This window comes from Sphaeramia orbicularis, chromosome 12 (assembly GCF_902148855.1).
Source record: "Sphaeramia orbicularis chromosome 12, fSphaOr1.1, whole genome shotgun sequence".
Lineage (NCBI taxonomy): Eukaryota > Metazoa > Chordata > Actinopteri > Kurtiformes > Apogonidae > Sphaeramia > Sphaeramia orbicularis.
In genome coordinates, this window is record NC_043968.1 from 38,704,679 (window position 1) to 38,725,374 (window position 20,696).

The following is a 20,696-nucleotide window of genomic DNA, read 5'->3' on the forward strand; positions in this document are numbered from 1 at the left end:
TAGAAAACATACAAATTCAAGAAAACTCCAAAAGACTTAAAAAAAGAATTAAAATGTCTTCACTCCAATGGCTGAGTCATAAGAAACTTGTTTGGGAGTCAAAACAAATGAATAAGTGGCTTAAAGTTATCTCAGGTTATGTTCAGACTGCAGGGAAATGTAGCCCAAATCCGATTTTTTTGCCCATATGTGACCTGTATCCGATCTGTTTGACAGTTTGAACAGCACAAATCTGATTTTTTCAAATCTGACACAGGCCACTTTCATATGTGGTCTTAAATCTGATACGTATCTGACATTTTGCAATGCGACTTCAGTCTGAATGGTTGGTTGCATTTATCCGACCTTTACATCATTGAAATGCAACAAACATCACAATTCTGTGTCCAAGGAGGAGGAGTGAGGGGAAAAACATATTTACTTCCACAAACACAGGGTGTGCCTGTGTGGTCACATATTACATCAGGACCTCTTTGCACATGCAGGTCACTTCAGGGTCACATTCAGCTCATACTAAAACTGATAGAAATCGTATTTAATGTGTAATATGAATGAGCACACACACAAAAAAAACGGATTTCACAAAAAAAATCAGAATCGTGCATTAAGACCTGCTGTCTGAACGTAGTATTAGATTAAAAAAAAAATAACCAGGGCTGTGGGTGTAGCACAGTAGGAGACTTGCTGCCATAGTCTGCATATAAAAAGTGGACAGAGCTACTGTGAGTTTGGGTGGGGGTGGGGGTGGGTTTGGGTGGGTGGGTGGGGGGGAGGGGGGAGTGCAGGAGCACGAGGCATCAGACCCATCTGTGTTGAGAGTCATGGTGAGCTAATGCTAAATGCTAGCTTATTGATGTGGCAAAATAGTAAACTTCATCAAGCCTCTGTGTGACCACTCATTTTACAGGCTTTTTAGTGTAACTTATGAACCACAATTATAGTCAAGCTGTCAAGAAAAAATACACTACGGTGCAAAAATCTTATGCAGCCTTTAGCATTGTTGTTTTTGTATGGTTGTGTATCTATTTCTACAAAGATTTGCAAAGATGCATTTCTGTTTTTAATAATGTTGACATATTTGCTATGTATTCCAGCTGTATTACTACAAAGACTGAGAAATGCGTATGTGTGGTCATTAGGCCTGTAACGGTACACGTACCGAACCGAACCGTTTCGGTACACACCTGTTCGGTTCGGTACACAGCTGTACCTAAACGGCACAGTATGATGAGAAAAAGGAACGAAAGACGTTGTTCGAGGCGGAACTTTAAATCCGCGCAAGTTTCACACGAACTTAATAAAGGAGCACACATTGACCCGAAATATGAAATAGCAGTTGATATAAGGTTAAAAAAAAACAACAAATATGATGTGAACCTGGAAGGAAGAGACTGAAGACCCTCCACCATCATTACAGACCAGTTTGGATCAGTTCAGGTTCAGGTGAAAGACAACAACGAGGAAAGAGACGTTAATAAGACGGACGTTGTTTGGCCCCTCGGAACTACGGTAGTTCTAAAACACTTACACTAGCTCTGTCTGTCTGTCTGTCTGTGTGTCTGTCTGTCTATCTATCACGCACGCTGTATAATAGAGGAATAAATAGAATGTTGAAAGTATGCAAAGTTTCACTTTCGTTTCACGACAGCATTCATTACGTTAGTTATGGGCCGCACCCCCAGGTATATAACTGCACGACCCCCCTACCCCCCGGCTCCGGAAAAAAAAAAAAAAAAAAATCCCTGTGCACACAGGCACACACAAATACACACAGTGGCCTAAACAGTTTGTTCTCTGTCCTAAAATAAATAATTTGGTTCATTGTGTTTTCAGTGTTTCTCTTCAGTTTGTTTAAACAGAATACCAGTTTACCCTCTTGTTAATGCTGCACTTCATGTGGAATTTTTTTGTTATTTTTATGCAGAATGTGAACTGACAGAACTGTGATTAGATTTTTCTTGTTTGTTCGAAACTACCTTTCAGGGAAAAGTGCAATACTAGTGTTTAAAATAAATTTAGTAATATTACTGATTTATTTTATTTTCTATTTGATTTGCAGCAGCAGAATTATATTATTCCTGCTTTTCTATATTCTATTGTCTCCAAAAATTGGGGGAAAAATGTTAAAAAATTCATAAATGCATTAATAGACATTTTGAGGGGTTTTCTTTCTTCCTGTACCGAACCGAAAAAAAAAACCCGAACCGTGGCTTTGAAAACCGAAAATGTACCGAACTGAAAATTTTGTGCATCGTTACAGGCCTGATGGTCGTGCATTTCAGAGGGATAAACAGATAGAAAAAATAAATGACAATGAAAGCCTCTGGAACATTCTGAAGGTGTGTAACATAACACACAACTACTGAAGAACACATCCAGACAGTGGACCCAAGAGAGAAGAAAATTTACTGAATCCAAATGGAGGACACATGAAATACTGACTTTATGTGGAGAAGCTGTTTAGTTCAGATTTTATTGTGTGTGTGTTTCAATACTGTGAACATATTTCTGTGCATATTTCTTGTTAGAAATAAAAACAAATACATTACAACCCTGCAAAAACAACAATGCTAAAAAGCTGCCTAGGACTTTTGCACAGTACTGTATGTTTAATTCAATAAAATGATGCTAAGACCTAATGAACACAATAAATGAGACGAATGTCTCCTGGAAAAAATACTGACTGTCATTTCAGAGGGAAGTTCAATGGGATTATGGCATTTTGGAGCAGCTTCTAAAGGCTGTAATCGCTTTTAGACTTTGCACTACCTTCACTTTGGAGCTGAGGTCCTTGCCTCTTCTGACTGCTCACCATGAGATGACATGTGCTGTTTGTTTGGGTCCAGGTAATCTCAGTTTCATGTCATTTCCTTTTGTTTCCTTTCTCTCTTCGCCTGTTTTCTCTACAGTCATCTCTCGTATCACAGCAGAGAAAACAGCAAGAACAAAAAATAAAAAGACAAAAACAGAAATTTTTGTAAAGGTTGTTTAAAGAAAGGGTTTGACAGCTATTGCCACATCAAAACAACCCTGGCTGTGTTAACCCTTAGCCCGTATTTAACTATAAACCTTTCAGACCAAAAACTGCAATTTATTCTGTCAACACCACTTGACAGCTACAAAAGTGGAAATGTATGTTCTGGACAAGTTCTGCAGATTGTTTCCTGTGGACTATGGTCATTATCCTTGAACCATAAAAATGTGAAAAACATGGCATAAGATGCACACATGACAGGGTTTTCTGAAAGTTTAGGGAGAGCCCTGTTGTCGTAAATACAGATCTGAATGGTTTCTTATCCCAGATACTGTTGTTGCTTATAACTTGTGACATTAAGGCAGATAAGGGTCTCACCTCTTATGGCGGCCACTCCCAGATCGTGGAGTATCCTGAAATAAAAAAAAAAAAAAGCAACAAATGTAAGTAAATGAAAGGTAAGAGTGCAAACTACACCATCAGTGTTTCATAGATAAGGTCTGTTAAGTCTCATCTAAAACAGAAATCAGTTCAGAGACAGTGTAGCTATCAGAACAAGTTTTTTGGTATCATCTTTTGTGTGCATGTGCCCAGGGTCGTGTTCGCTCACTAAAGAGGAACAACACAAGATTCCATCTACAGGATAAGAGAAATCTATCAGGAGTAACATTTATAGAAAGCCTTAAGGTTGTGTATGAGCGCCCGTGAATCGCATCTGCTGAGCTGATATATAGATGAGCTTTGTTGCAGTTAATAGTTCAGCAGGACACTCACAGCCCCAAGTTAAAGAAGGCAATCTTGTTTTGCAACACAGAGGTACGTGTTTATCTTCTTTTCCCATTACTGTATGATCCAAAGGTTGTTTAGATCTATCCAGCTCCAATAAAACCCCCTTTGGTAAAACAGCACCTCTTCTGAAAAAATGAAGCGTGTGTCAGAGCCGCTGTGAGATGAATACACATCATCTCTTTCCTTAGGTCTTGTGCAGAGAAGAGTCCTGGGTTTGATTGAGGAGCCTTGGATCTGCTACAATCTATCAGAAAACTTGGCTTTAGTGTATGAAGGGAAATGTTGTACGGAGTCTTAGCATGCATCAGCCGCTCTCTCTCAGTGACATATCATCCATTAGCTGTGGATGAAACCCCGACAATCATCTCTTCCCTGGGCTCAGGCAGGGATGGATTTACAAAGATGGAGGATGGAGAGAAGACTATGTTCAGTAATGCCCGATATGTGCATATAGACCACTTGGACTAGCACTTTTAAGAGCACTTTGATGAATTTCCTTTCAGACATATTCATAGGATTTCATACATGCATAAGGTTCAAGAGCTTCAGTTGAAAGCGACTATATTTTGTATTTAAAGATGAATCCATTAGGTTTGCTGATTAAAAGAAGAAAAAGTTTAGTAACTGGGTGCTTCTATGAAACTGGTCCCTAAAAACTGGACATGGGAGCTAAAAATTCAAACCAGATGATGGAAGTTTGGAAGCACTGTGGGACACGAAAATAACACTATTTTTTTGTTATAGCTTTTAACTCTCACAAGTACATTTTGGGAATTGGACTAATTATAATTATGCAAGGCAGAGTGTTGCACAAAAATGACCACGGTTGCAAAATCACTTGATTTATTTGTGTTTAAATGGGCAGGTTCCGCATGTAATGCAAGTGGACACGATGGGTTACACGTGAACCCTGGACTAAGACTGAGAATCATGAAAACACCTGCACATGTCTGGATTAGAAAAAACACGAGGATCATCACATTTAACACAGTGTCTTTACTTGTAGCGGTATATAAGACCATTTCAAGCCATGTTTTCAAGATCAAATGCACTGACACCTAGGTAGCTTTTCATGTCCATATTTTGGTCCTATTTTTGGCCCCAATATTTTATTAAAAATGTATTAATTTTGGGATGGCTCAGAGCAAGAGTATAATTTTTTTTGCATTTATCTGAGGTCATCATTCGGTATATCCTGGGGGTAACTATGTCTAAATTTGTCTTTTATTATTGGGTCTAAAAAGCTGGCAAAGTGCCAGGTACCAAAATGAACCCAGTTTCTTTCAAAGTTCACAGTTTTTGAAGAAGCTCACCAAATTATTCAAATGTACTGTATGCACTTAAAAATTTACATAGGTACAATAAAAATAAGAACCAAAAATACATGTTGTTACACTTTCATTACAGTGTATAGACAAAGTTAGATTGTATCCTATATTTACTATACAATACTGATAATCTAATATTGCTGGGAATTGCCACTGATGTCCTGGATCCATTCATAGGGTCCCAAATCAAAATGTTTTGTCATTTTGATTTGATTGATTTCAATCTGTTCAGTTTCACTACAACAATTTTGCAAAGACATGGAAGAGATTCTCAGACACAAAAGATATGCCTTTATTAGATATGCCTTTATTTGTCCCACAAGGGGAAATTCCACAAAGCTTCTCACCATGTACATTAATGAAAATATTAATGTTTAATGAAGAATTGACCCTGTTATGTCAAGTAATCAATATTAGACAAATGAATATTGATTTTTATTTATTTTTTATTATTTCAAATTATACATTTACATAAACATGTACTTATACATAAGGAACCACACAGACACAATATATATATAAAAAGATGATAAAGAAATGAATATTGATTTGAATCCATCCATCCATCCATCTATCCATCTACCTACCTACCTACCTACCTACCTACCTACCTACCTATCTATATGTATGAATGAAATTGTTTTTGGTTTTACATCAATCATTGTAGTCAGTACATTAATTGTAGTAAACATAAAAACCAAAAAAGGAATAGGCTAGAAGCAAAATCTTATTTTTTTTTGCCTATCCTTTTCAACTAATACACTGCTTACATCAACTTAAATGTGTACAGCATCGAGCAATCACACCATAATAATAATAAAAAAATAAATAAATAAATAAAAATCAACAACAAAACCATCTCAATTAATATTTCTGAATAATTCTAAACTTAAGGTACTTTTTTTTTTTTAAACTTCACCAAAGAAGTGGATAACTTAAATGCATCATAAGGCCCATTCCATAATCTCACACCCACAATCCCAGTTCATCTAGACTTCACATTTGTCCTCACTTATCTATATTTGTCCGTCATATCATTTAAGTTATGAGGGAGTTCGATTCATTATCAGTCTGGGTGACTACTGGATCCAATGTTCAGGGTTTTTCATACTTATCATTATCTTGTGTTTCATATTTATTTCATTTTGGCATCATTCTCAGATATAATGGGTGAAAATTTATCAAATAAAATGTCCAAGAACTAAAATAAATACTAAGGCCTGCAGGAATGAGCTCATTCCTGTGTAGGAATTAAATAGAAGGTCAATGCCTTGGAGTAAAGAGTAGCATATGGAAAGCCTCACATCCCACAGAAAAACCTTTATGAGACATGAAGCAGCTGTAGCTCATCTTCTGCTAAACCCAGGTGTTGCCTTCACTGCCACCAGTTGACAAAGATGACAATATAGAAATAAAAAAGGCTGTCTAAATGTAAATGTGTGTTTATGCTCCTGCTTCTCTACTCCAGGATGATGGGAATTATCCAACAGGACTCTTTGAATGTGCTACTGACCTGCAAACCCAGGGTGCTGGTGACTTTATAGGAAATAAATACTTGCTTTCACATTTCCTTGAGAATTTTAATGCTTTTTTTTTTGCCATATTGGAGGAACCTGTCCTTCATACTCCCAGTCCACTAGTCTGTTGACAAGGGTCAGTGGAGTGGATAGATTATTTTGAGGTAAAAGGGAGCTGAGATATGTGTCAAAAAACAAAATGGAGCAGGGTCACAATGGTCACAATCTATGCACCTCTGTCAATCCTCACTAGCATAGTGTGATGCAGACAAATCCAGAGCAAGAACAATTCATATTAGACATAGGGTGTAGAAGCTAAGGAAGAGTGTCTCTTCCCTGAATGCAATGTTATCAACTAAAGCCACACTTAAGTTATTATCCTCTCTCCTTTCAGTAAGTAAATAATTATCAAGTGACAGGTACAAGAGCAATAATATCTGATCAAACTACTTGCATTAAATTACACTAAAAAGATTTCGATCTTCATCTTGATGAGGATGAACACTGTATTTTCCCCTATAGGATTATTTTTTTTTATCAAATGGTCTATCTTGATGTTTGGTCCTGCTGTTTGTGCAGGTTTTAATCACATCTACAACTGCTATTAGTGGGGATTCACTGAATAAACTCATCTGCTACACATCTCTGCAGCCGATGTGCAAGCCAACTAAATCTGAAAATGAAAGTGTATCTTGTTTACAGAAAACAGTCAGACTTCATATTCCCTATTACTACTGCACCTCTCGGCAGTTTCACACTGTGCACCTCCTGTCTGGGATACGAATGTATGAGTCAAGGTCAGTGTAATTCATGTACGACTACTTCACTGCACATGACACAGGCCTGTACAACTTTATTTATCATGCTTGAGCTGTGCTGACAGCTACCATAAGCAGGGCTACTGACTTCTGAGCAGCTAAAAATACACAAATATGAACGGTAAAACTAGTACCATCACTGAATTTTCTAAGATTTATTCCTGATGTACATTTTTGTGCATGCACCTTTCTACAACACATCATTCAAATGCCTGAGAAAACCTATTCAGATGTCTTACTCTGACCTTTATGGTGGTGTGTTATCTATGATTTGTATTTTGACAGCTCATTAATTTTGAGACTCTCTAAAGAAATGCCATCTTGGCCCAACAAAAGGTAATCCAGTTGCCAAAGAGCTCAGTCTCTGCACAAAGCTTATAAAGATCACAATTTTCCTAAAGGCATTCAATAAATATGAGTGAGGGATGCTCTTCTAGTAAGCATACGTGACTGCCATTTAGAGGGAGGTGTGAGGTCAAAACCATTAACAAGCAAAACATGAATACAGCAGAATCCCAAAACCCTGGGGACATCAGTGGGAAGTACTGTCTGTGTTGTATATTTGAAATGTTTCCTCAGTGCTGTCATTTCTTTTTAAAATATTTGCTTGTGATTAACATTGCCGCAATACCATTATGCATGTTTAACCACTGGTCTGTTATTAAAGAAGACATACTTTACAGCTATTTCACACAGCATTTTAATTAGGACGCAAACCTCAACTTAAATTGTGTGAGGAAACAGATCTCATGCACTAACCAGCAACATAAATCTATGCTGTTCACAGTTATTGCATTAGTGTTTGAGTTGATGTTTTGTTTTTTTTGTTTTTTTTGTAATTGTTTAAGTAACAAATTATGTCATCTGTGTTTTCATGATTTGGCATTAGGTTTATAAGATTTTTTTTTTTCCTTTTTTCAGCCACTAGCTCCTTGAGCTAGCATTCCTATTGAAAGTAAATATTAGTAAAGGTTAGGTGGTTGATACAAGTGTAATCCTTCAAATCTTAAGTCAACAGAGGCGTGAATGTGTTCAAATATTGTTTTAGGCAAAAAGATGTAATTCGGTTCACTGCAAGCACAAGGGCTGCTCCTGGTTGGGAATGACATGTGAAGTCTAGTGGACATCTTCCTGCTGCTAAGACAAGATGCTCTGCATCAGCACCATTTTTTGGACTGAAAGGTGCTAATTAAAAATGGAAATGAGGCTTGTTAAAAGGTGCCAGATAGAGATTGTCAGCAGGTTGTGTTTTCTGCAAGAGAGACAGAAGTCACCTGGAAAAATGTGAATGTAGAATGATCCCATATCCTGTCTTTTACATATTCATATTAAACCGTAAATGCAAAGCATCTTGGGAATATTAACACACAGAAATGAGCTGCTCTCAGTGGTTATTTACAGCAACTGAGAAATGTTTGTTCCATGTAAATCCAAATACATTCCCAAATGTAGTTTGAGTGTGTGTGTGTGTGTGAGGGAGACAAATACAATAATTTATTTAAGTTTTGTCTTGATGAACCTATGTTATGATTAGGCCATTATGGATATGGAGTGCAATAATTGAGCCATCACTGCCTTTATTTCACAACTTTTCTAATTTACATATTTTATATTTGCAGGCGCTGAAGATGGTGAGAAGACAAGACAACATGAGCAGCACAGTCATATTCACTCCAATGATATTATCAGCAAAAACTACAGGAACACTAAAACTGATGATATATACACAGAAACTATATATTATTGAAAACTACCGACACTGCTCTACAATTCTCAGATGCTCTATCACTGTGCAGGATTTGTATGCCAACAACTGATGATGACAATTTTATCATTTGTTAATACAGTTGAGGTTAAAACGACTGAAATATTCCAGGTTAATTTCTAGTGAAGCCAAGCCAGACACCTGCCACACCCTTACATTTAAACAGCTACAGTAAACTCCACAACTGAATATGAGGAGCCCCATCCTGGTTGCTTTGCCTTAAAAAGAAAAAAGAAAAAGAAAAAAAACACACATGAGGGGGGTCGATAGGCAATGATAGGAGCTGAAATTATACGGTATGTGTGAGAGCCATCATTACATGAATCACCACCTCAGTTTGTTGCCCCATCTCCAAAATATTCAATGTGTGGGTCAGAGTTTCCATACAGGTGTACACTCTCCCATTAAATTTGTTTTAATGGTTCCCAACTTTTGGGGATGAAGTGGCGTACATCTCTTCCAGGCGTTGTTTTTGTGCATACGCATTAGTTTTATGTGAGGCCCCTGAACAGCTCTGGACCTGGCGCCACATTAAAAGCAGATGATCCTAAAGAATGTTCCATGCTTCTGACTGCTGGATCACTGGAACAGGTTTCACTAGAAGACTTGCATACCAAAAGGAGGTAAGCCATGATAACCAGGACCACATGCCTTCAGAGGGCCTCTAACACTGACCATCGCTCAGCCTGTTCATGTCAGATACATGTGTCCTGCTACATGGAGAAGAAACGAGCGTCCAAGTGCACACATGTAGTGCACATCATCATTACTACATTAATCAAAATGTGTTCCAAGTCCTCAGAACACCATGGAAAAAAGACATCACTGTAGAATTCAAAACATCTGATGAAAATATTTTATATTCCATGCTTCTTGGTGGAGTTTCCATTATTTCTTCAGCAGCTAACAGGAGAATTATGGCTTGTTTTGGTTGGGAAATGCTCTGAGACCTGTGGAGAGAGCTTAGAGCGCTGCAGCTCTGGACAGAAGTTGAAGTGAACTTTTTTAGACTTTCTGACCAGATATCTTGATAGCAGCTATGAGGCCTGGCTGCTCGCTGTATATCACAACCGGCCTGACATAGCAATTGCTTGTCTCCCTGTGATAAATTGGGCCCAGGGGGGACCTTGCATTTTTGGGACGCTCTGTCTTTACAGATGTCTAAGTGACAGCTGTGTAGTAAATCCACTGACCAAACTGTATCAGTGCTGGCTTTTACTTCTCCCTGTGTGCCTTCTTATAAGCACACTGGCACCAGACCCCCGCAGAATATGAATGTCAGTTTCATATGAGAGGCTGTGAGACATCTATTGGTTAGTTTCTTCACAGCCGCATGTGGTCTGTTTGGCCACATGTTGAGAAGGTAAGAATAGATTCAGCAGGCATGAATGGACTCATTCTGTTCAAATGATGGAGTGACAATCTGTTCCTTTACATGTATGAACGGTGTGGAGTGAGACTGCAGAGAACCATTTCCCCCAGAATTCGTGTTGTGTGTTTATTCATAGACTTCTTTATGTAAATAGTGGAATGCTTTGCTTGTATTTTTTTTCATTTCAGGCCCCATCTCAGCAGGTGCTGTCACCATCTTCCTGTTAGTGTGGTGTTTGTGTATGTATTTTATACACTATTCACTGCTTTGTGTAAACAGTCTTAGACAGTTCCAGGCCTGAAAGAAAATAAGTCTACTGATGCATAACAGCCGATCCATCTGGAACACAACTCTCCACCAAGAGTTGTCACTCAGCAGCAGACCCATTTGATTTCTATTCTTTATTTATTTCAAATGGCAATTTTCACATCAGTCATATTTTCACAGAAAAACCAAACAGACCAAAAGTTTCGGTCGTTGTTGCACAGCTGGATGCTTTTCATATCTTCTTTGGACCCACAGAAAAAAACTGTGTGTTTGAAGCGACTTTGCAATTACAGACACTGCAATACTGAATATAAAGTCCTGTGCCTGTCAAAAATACAACTCAAATTAAGAGTGTGTCATTACTGATTTGGATTCATTTTCATTAATTCATTTAGACGCTCACTCTGCAGACAGAGGAGGAGTTATTGGGAAGAGAAACAGACTGTCTCTGCATGGGTTCACTTTTATTAAATAAACATAATATTACCCACCATGATTAAAAGACCTACTTTGTACATATCAAATTTACTGTTGGGAATCAGCCATGTTACAGAGCAGATCTTAATTTTGATCAATGTGGCTCCTCATTTGTGGATCTGAGCTGCACAGAGATAAGCTTAGTAATATTATGAGAAGATACTGCTTCACTTCTGTTTATATAGAGAAGATAATAATGACTACTTGTCTAATGCATTTTGTTTAATCTGTGCATCTTCAGGATTCTGGTTGTCAAAATGAAACCCAATGATATTAAGATGATGAAGATGATCAATCAAGTAACAATAAATCAAGTTATACATTAACTATATACTGCTTTACTAACCACTTAATCCAATTAATCAAGTAATGATTACTCATACAGGAGGTATGGGTTTATGTAACTGTGCAGTAGTGGTACTAGACATCTAAAACAAAATCCCACTGATATTACAAGACTAAAGCCACAGACTTCAACAGGCAGATTTAACTGCATTTTAGGGTGTTTCTTTCGGCTTTTTAAGTGATTTCACGGTATATGATGAAATTCTGAGACACCTTTGGATTTGGCGTCACTGAACCTTTCCACATAAAGTCTGATTCCAAGCTCTCTGGGTGTCTCCCTGAACAACAGTGCCTCTGTTTGGTGACACTGATGCATCAATCTGCACAATATTCTGCGTAAGTACAATAACAGAGGACTGAACAAAACACACAGCTGTTACACAGACATCAGGCCTTTCTTGACTATGAGGTGCATTATTTTAATCACCTTATGTTAGGGGTTCCCAAAGTGGGGTACGCGTACCCCCGGGGATACTTGAAATTTTTTGGGAAAAATACTTTAAATAAGTCATCATGTACCAAATACAAAATAAATAATGAGAATTAATGCTGAAATATAAAACACAATAAATACATTCATATAATAGTTTTATTGTCAGTCATCTTGTTTAAGCTTTGGTAACATTTTAAGAACATTTAAATTTTATATGAGTCAAAATGAGTTTGAGTAGCTAAGTAATTATTTTTGTTGATAAAAGGTTCATTTATTAAATAATGACCAATTTATTTATTTTTCTTATCAATGAAAGAAGGCACTTTTCAGTTTATATTTTGCACACAAAACTGAATTTGTTATTCTCTACATATTACAGTTAAATATATGTTGTTTGTTTACAAAGTTTTGAAAATATAAAGAGGCACCTTTGGCACAGGAACACATTTTGCTTAATTTTTTTCAATCAAAAATGCTGAAGTGAGAGTTTGGGGTAGTTGGCAAAAAAATGGCCAACAACATGGCCAAAAATAAAGTATATTTCAGAGGGTAGTCCACTGTAAAAGGTTTGAGAACCACTGCCTTACGTGATAAGTTTGTAATTTGAGATTTTAATCTTCAACACTGCATGCAATTAAAAAGTTGAGCCACGCATTTAAAACTAAAGTAACTCTAAGTTCTAAATGAACAGTGTTTCTTCCTCCTGTAATGTGACCTCTTACCATTAAGTGGCCGGTGGTGGGGTCAGCCGTCATGGCCTCATTCTGGAAAGTGTTGGCTTGAACCAGCTCCTCCTCCTCCCTCCTGTCTTTCTCTGGTGCGTCGTCATCATCCAGTTCATCAAGGCTCTGAGAGAAGATGAAAGAAGAGGAAAATTATTTGAGACCAGCCTTTGGTGAAGCTAATATGGTCACATAGACGAGGTGTGGATGCACACAAGAAACCACTTCACTGAGAGAATTGAGATTATTGAAGGAAACTGAAAAACACTGACAGAGACTATATTAAAGCTGTTGCTAACTGACATTTTTATCAGCTGAATCAGATTTGTTTCTTCAATATGAAGACGTGATTACTTCCACGAGTTTCAGCGATGGCTTTGACTAAATTAAATACAACATAATAAGGCTAAAATATCTGATCTTAATTTGTCATATGTTCTACTTAAGGAAACAGACTGTATTATTTAAAAAAAGCAAATAACAATGCTGTCACATCGTTCTCCTCAGCTAATGTGTTCATTTGTAATTGTGAGATTTTTCATAGTTCTAGTGGCTTTATTTCAGTCTGTTTATAGCAATATACTACAGGACTGTCAAACAGTGATTACATAGTTATCTTCTGCCGCCGTCTTGGCCAAGACACTCTTGCAAGAGATTTTTAATCTCAACAAGCCTTTTTCCTGGTTAAAAAAAAAAAAAAGATTAATAAAATGATAATTGAAAAATAGACAGAATGGTAAATTTCTATTTTTATTCTAACATTTTTTATTTATTTATTTTTTTTACAAAATTGCAGCTTGTGCAATAAAAAATTTGACCACTTAAGTATATTATACCATATGATGTGTGGCCAAGCAAACCCAGTATAAGTGCAAAAGTTATATAGTCCATGTGATCCTGAGAGTAGAATATGCCACAAACATAAACCATGGTACAATAATGCCAAAACACAAACGACCACGATATACACAGAACAATCCAGACTCTTAAAGAAACACAGTGATACAAGTTGTTGGTTATACCATCCAGCTTTAGAAACACAGCAGTATCTGTCATCTATGAAAAACAGGCTGTTCCCCTCACTAGAAATCAGGACTGAGGGAAAACAGAAGAAACATCGGTCACTTCGATGCGGATCCGTGGTGACAGGAGAGGTCATTCCCACCATAACAGCACTGTTAACCTCTGACTCAACACAGCCAAAGTCACCTCTTAATCCTCTTAAGACATGATCACATTCATTTCCAGGAATCCCTGAGGAGCTACAGCTCAACACAAGCGAACACGAGATCGACTAAGGCAACAGGAAGAAAGTATGACTCTGCACAAGCACCTTTCACCTCCCGGGTACAGTCCGAGGGGATTTTGACCAGTGGAATGTCCCCTGAAAACATAATAAAACACAGAAAGAGCAAACATCCCTTTCACAGACATATGAGAGTGGGTTAACTTTCATTATTTAGGGAGAAAGCTTCATGGGAAAGACTGTATTGTGAAATAGGTAGACAGCTGCAGCTTCCTTTAAAGAGTACTTTAGAGTCAGTGGTGCTGCATGTTACTGGGTCCATTTGTCAGCGCCGTGAAGATGCATTGCTTAAACAGAGCTCGACATTAGGATGGATGGTTGGGTTGTGACAAGAGACAGTGATTGGAGCCAAACTCCCATAGGGGCACAAAGCAAACCAGTCTTTCCTGTTTCATTCTGCAAAGCGAACAAAAGGTGCCCGCTCAACAAGTCCTTCTGCAGTAAAAATAGCCTTACAAGGTTAACAAGGAATGTAGTCATTTGCACGGCCTTTCCTGCCAAACAGTTTATCAGTCGTCCTTGGGGAAATCGCCCGCTGCTTTTTCTTTTCGACTCTCACTCTAAGCCTAAAACTAACACTCCTCCTGCTGTAAATCACTGCACAAGTCTTCTCATTATTATTCATGCAAAGGGAAGGGGATAAACTAATAGGAGCCAGTCCTGCAGAAAAGTCAAAATGTAGAAATGCTTTGTCATGACTATGTCGTCATTTTTAAGGCCCTAATGAGGGTGTGATTATATCAACCCCCGTGGGAGCCACACAGTCCTGCACAAAAAACCAACAGCAGCTCACTGAAGGACTAAGACCAAACAATCTGTGCAAAATAAAGGGTCGAGGTTTTGGTAAGAGGAGGATAGAAAAAGCTGAAATTAAACAGAAGTCTGTCTGTGTCAACACATAAAGAAATGTGCAGTGACTAACTATTCTGCTATGCACAAACTTGCCTGAAATGTGGAATTGGAAATCTCAAAGTTTATTTTGGACACAGATGCAGCCCATTTTGCCCTCCAGTATTCCAAATTACTCTGCATTTTTTTCTATTCCAAATAAAGGGAATTGTGATCTGGGTGCAACCATATAAGGGGTGTCTTTGCTCTTGACATCATTAAAATGTGGCTGTGTGTATGTTTCTAAGTATTTGTCTGGTCTGTTTCATAGCTGAGACTGTGAAAGAAAGTACAGAGGGTGCAGAGGGATGAAAGAACCATGCTTTGAATGATACCTGAGAGACATTCAATTCTTCAGAGATATCCGAGTACTAGCTTCTAATAATCACCATGCACATTAGCTAAAACATTATTAAGGATATATATGTGTAACTGGTCACTTCTTTCATAACAAATGGTGTTATTGTGTAGTTGCTATGCAATGTGTGGGTTATTTTCTATGATGTCTGAGCTAAGAACCTCACCCTTTGATGCTTTTTTTTTCTTTTTGCCATCATGACATATGCTATGTCTGTATGCTCGTCTCCTACAGAGGACAAAATGCATTGCTGTCTCATGAGGATAATATAATATGATAATGAGGATTTAATTAAACAATTAGATTCAAATGCATTAAAATACAAATGAAAAGGCTAGTATATTCTAGTCTTCTGGTAGTTAGGATGTGAAATATGACCACATACAACTACTTCAGTATTTCCACTGAAGATAATTTACATTATGTGAGTGTGAGATAAAAAGAAGCAGCCAGATTGCCAGGATCCTTTCTGCTTCCTGTTTACTATAGGACTGAGTGTTAGGACCTCACAGAGTGTTTACATGAAGAAAACAAGTAAAGCATGTATCCTGGTCTGTTCCAGCCTAAATACCCGTGTCCATAACTTCGCACATGAAGAAATGAAAAAGATACATACATCTGGAGCAGCGCTTCACGCTCTATTGGAATGTCTTTTGTGGTTGGAAACCATCTCTTTGGGGAGGAAAATAATTGGTAATCTATTTTAGATCTCTGTCTCGGGCCTGCAAGAATGTGAATCTGTCCAATTCTTTGTCTGCAGAATACCAAGCTGTGAAGCTGTGTGCTTTATTTTCACTCTTTTGGCATTTAACTTATAAAGCGCTGTCACATTTATGTGGCCTGATGATCACTTTGAATGAGCTGGGAAGATCATCTCCTGGCAGGACTGCAAGAAGGTAAAGTGAAACAAAATAATTAGTTCAAAGTGTCTCCAAAATGCTCATGTGAAATGGAAAGTTATGTAAACATATTTGTAATAATAAGCATATTAAAATCATATTTAAATAAGGGACAGTGGACTGCAGTGCTGTTTTTTCCTTTTCTTTTTTTTTTTTTTTATAAAATATGCACTGAGCTGTAAAATTATGTCTCAGAAAAACTTAGTGCTAAAACCTCATTAACAGTGGCCTAACATAATCTGCATACAATATATCTTTCGGACTGAGTTTTTTCTTCCTTGCTCCCCACACTTACCAAAGACTATCATTCAACACTGGATAATGTTTAGAACTGACATCATTACTGCAGGGATTTATAAGTCTAAAAAAAATTGAGACATTTATATCTACAATGGCGTCCATGGAAACAACTGCAGCAAAGCAACATAATGCAGTAATACTGAGAGAGTCCAACCAACATACAGTATCCACGACAACAGATGGTTCATTTTTACACTGGATTAAACCCTAGATTGTCCATTTATTTATGATGTAGTCAGTGTTTTGTGATTAAATGCAAAAACACATAGAGTTGATCACACATAAGGATAATTAATGTATTCACTAATGTATTTATTATTATCTCCAAGAATACCTAAGCAATATGACCTTAAATTACAATATATAATATGACCTTAAACATTTGATGTTTTAAAGATTACAATATAAAATGTGTCTCTCATTACATGTTTAAGGGGCCCCATTTATAAGCTGAGGACTGCTTCTGCTGTTCTGTCAAAATGTATTTTGTCGATCAATTGTTGATTTTAATAACTGTTTGTATTAATTTTGTAACAAATTTGTAAAATAAAATAAATAAATACACAGTGTATCAAATGAACAAAAAGTGAGGCATATTAAAGTTAACAAAGTTAGGGGTTGTTAGGGTTTGGCATCCACAAATCACTTCCAATTCACATGTGAATATTACAAGACCAGTAAAAATGGGGCTACCTACCCACTCAGGCAGCCCTTTTTTTTTTTAACATATTCTATGATCTTCATAAATTTTTCCTATTGTACTAGTCTGATCTCAAACATCAGAAACATCCTCAGATTGTTCTGCCATCATGATCTGAAAATAACAGATGAGAAGCCTGATAGGATCATTGTCACATCCTGGACAGATAAAATCAACCTGAGACTTTCACTCATTTGTATTTTCTCAGATATCCTTCACGTGCATCGACAGTTCAGATAAACTGAGAAGGAGAAAATGAGTAACAAGGAGTGTGGCAATTATATTATAGATTTAAATATAGACAGTGAGCTTTCACCATATGACTGCAAACACATTGGAATCTAATAAGTTACAGAGAAAATATCTTTTACATAATTTGTAGTGTAATGTGGTTTTATGAATGAAGATTAGAGACTTTCATAAGAGCTCAGTAATAACACAGACACACTAAAAAATACTCTAAGTACAAGTAATGATTCTGATTAAAAGGTACTGAATCTACATCATACACGCTAGTAGTTAAGGTCTCAGCTCTCAAACATAAACATTTCTTCTCCAGGGATTTTGTCTGCTTTGTCTCATTACATATGGACACATTCAGGACAGCACCTGCTGATGGTTCCACGCACCTGTTTTAGCACACGCGGTGACAGGTCTTTTAAAGCTGTGGCACCACGTCTATGGAATGGCCTGCCTCTACACCTACGGTCCATGGACTCTGTAGAGAGCTTTAAGAAACACCTCAAAAACCTCCTGTTCAAAAAGGCTTTTTAGTCTCCCACCTGACCCAGGGCCACCATGAACTGATTACACTCTATGTATCATCATAACGTACTCCATGTGTCACCCCTCCCCCCCCCCCCCCCCCCCCCCCCCCCCCCCGTCTCTCTATATCTCTATCGCTCTCATCTTTCTCCTCACTTTACTCTCTCTCTCTCTCTCTCTTTAACCCCAACTGGTCAAGGCAGACAGCCATCCTTCAGGAGTCGGGTCTGCTCGAGGTTTCTGCCCACTAAGGGAAGTTTTTCCTCGCCACTGTCACCAATCACAAGTGTTTGCTCCTGAAGGATTCTGTTGGGTCTCTGTAAACTTAATTTGATTCTGATTTGAATTGATAAAGCACTTTGTGACTCTGTCTGTGAAAAGTGCTCTATAAATAAATTTACTTACTACTTACTACTTATCTACAGCATCACTACCTCAGTCATAAGTGATATGCACGACTCTATGCATCAAAGGGTTGTATATTCAATGTGATGTTATAACGGCACAAACAATTGTAAAGTAATTGATAATACTAATGCAAAGGATAATACAAACACAAATAATAAGAAGAGTAAGAAGAATAACAAGAACAAGAACAACAATAAAAACAAGATGAAGATGATGATGAGGATGGCGATGAAGAAGACATACAATCTACAGCTGAACGCATTAAACCTACAGTAACAACTCTGTTTTGAAAATGTAAGTATTAAGTACAGATACAGTAAAAAGCTGCCAGACAAGTAAATAGACAAAAAAAGTATAGACACCTGAAGAATGTACTTAGGGTGTTTTCACACCTGGAAAGTCCTTTGGTCTGCTTATTTGATTCGGATCGAATGCAGACTTTTTTTTTTTTCGTTTGGGTAGGATCACATTCTCATTGCAGTTTTTGCTAGTGGACCAAACTTTGTGAACAGAAGCACACATGTGACAAACTGTGCTGGCATTGAACAGAAAAGTTAGGGGCAGGGTGAATCAGAGGCGGCCAGTGTTGATGAAAAAAAAACATGGAGGTCCTGTGTCCTGTTATCGTTTTCAGAATATGTATTCCATTTTTACAGACACAAATTTATGAAAATAATGTTAACAAATGTTAACTGTCAAGAACAGCTCATTTGGAGCCAGTTTCGTAATATGGGCATCTGACCAAATGTCAATGAGACATTCGATCTCCTCCTACTACTACTAGGTGGTGTTGGACCACTTGTTTGATTCAAATCAGAGTTTGCATGTTTGTATTCACACCTAAAAAATGTCTGGACTTGCTGGGGAAATAAACTCTGGTCGTTTTAAACAGGCCCAAATTGAAGTAGGTGTGAATACATCCTTAAATAAAGTAACATGTAATGTTTATACTTTACTTCCACTGCTGAAAAGTAGGGGTTGAAAAGGTTATGTGCTAACACATGATGTGCACTACATCAGATTTCATACTTCGTTTTAGAACTTTGTCAGTTGCATTGTCTCTATTACATGAACCAATACACTGGTACATTTATCTCTTGAACATGTTTTGTTTCATTAGTACATGACATTTCCTCCATCTCCTGTCCACTTAAATCACTTACTTCCACTCTGGACCTCGACTTTAATTACTTATGAGATTCACAATATCAGTTGATGACTGCGTGCACGTTTTGCGATGTTGATTCTGAATGTTGAAAACACACTCATCTTTTCTAACACTGCAGTAAACAGTATTCGACATATTGTGCTGCTTTGTATTGTCGCCAGTGCCCTGTCCACTTAGTCCTCAGATTTATTTCTAAACAAGCGAAGGGCACCTCCGTTGGTGGCAAGCGTGCTTATACAGCAGCCTTAATGACTTGTGTGTATTAATCACCTGCCACTTGTCGCAGCACAGTGACTTCATTAAGATGATCTATTAGAGAAGGAGACGCTGTCACAACCGACATGCCCAATGTCTTTTCATCAGCACTTCAGTCAGCTCGACTTTGGGACAGACAAGCACAGCACGGACTCAGGTATGGCAGAGATCAAAGTGAGGACGCTCACCCTGGAGCTGCTGGCTGATTAATGCAACACCGTCGACAGCCAAGGTCAGTGTTAGGTCTGGGATAGGTGGGCCAGCTCTGAGCCAGACTGAGACATCATTTACCAGCCTCAAACACTGACCCGTCCACATACAGTGGAAAAATACTACTTTTAACTCCGTAAAGAAAAACTTGTTCCACCTAATGACCTTTATCTGACAAACATTTTAATGAAAGTGCCATGAAGATCACCAACAACCTGCAGCCAATGGTTATTATGTGTGTGTGTTATAGCCTGGCTCTGAGGCCACACCAAAGAAGGGGAACACACCAGGAATGAAGTTTAACACAAAGATACTTTAGTAAACCAAATTAGACCAAATCAATCTGAATTAAATCAAATTAGGAAAATACAATCTGAGGTATTTACAGAATGTAAGTTAGTCATCAGTGAAATCAGCATTGTAGGTGTGCACGAGTGAAAAAGTGTTGGTGTTAAAAGGTACAGAACAAAACCTATGGAGAGAGAGAGAGAAAGAGAGACAGATAGAGAGAGAGAGAGAGAGAGAGAGAGAGAGAGGCAGACTATTTAAAGACAGGAACTCCTGGGTGCCACGGGTGTTCTGATTCCTCCATCAGGTGCCTGTTGAAAAAGCAGGGGTTGATATAATATAGC

The 20,696-nt window shown here is 37.8% G+C and overlaps 1 protein-coding gene across 2 annotated transcripts in view; it reads right to left on the minus strand.

Moving 5' to 3' along the window:
* Positions 1 to 20,696, minus strand: part of pawr (PRKC, apoptosis, WT1, regulator) — an 88,644-nt gene that overhangs the window by 17,196 nt on the left and 50,752 nt on the right. For both annotated transcript variants that reach the window (XM_030150194.1, XM_030150195.1), the window contains exons 3-4: positions 12,808 to 12,933; positions 3,353 to 3,387 (exon numbers count right to left, since the gene is read on the minus strand). In XM_030150194.1, coding sequence (XP_030006054.1) covers positions 3,353 to 3,387; positions 12,808 to 12,933 — 161 coding nt within the window. The remainder of the gene's footprint in view (positions 1 to 3,352; positions 3,388 to 12,807; positions 12,934 to 20,696) is intronic.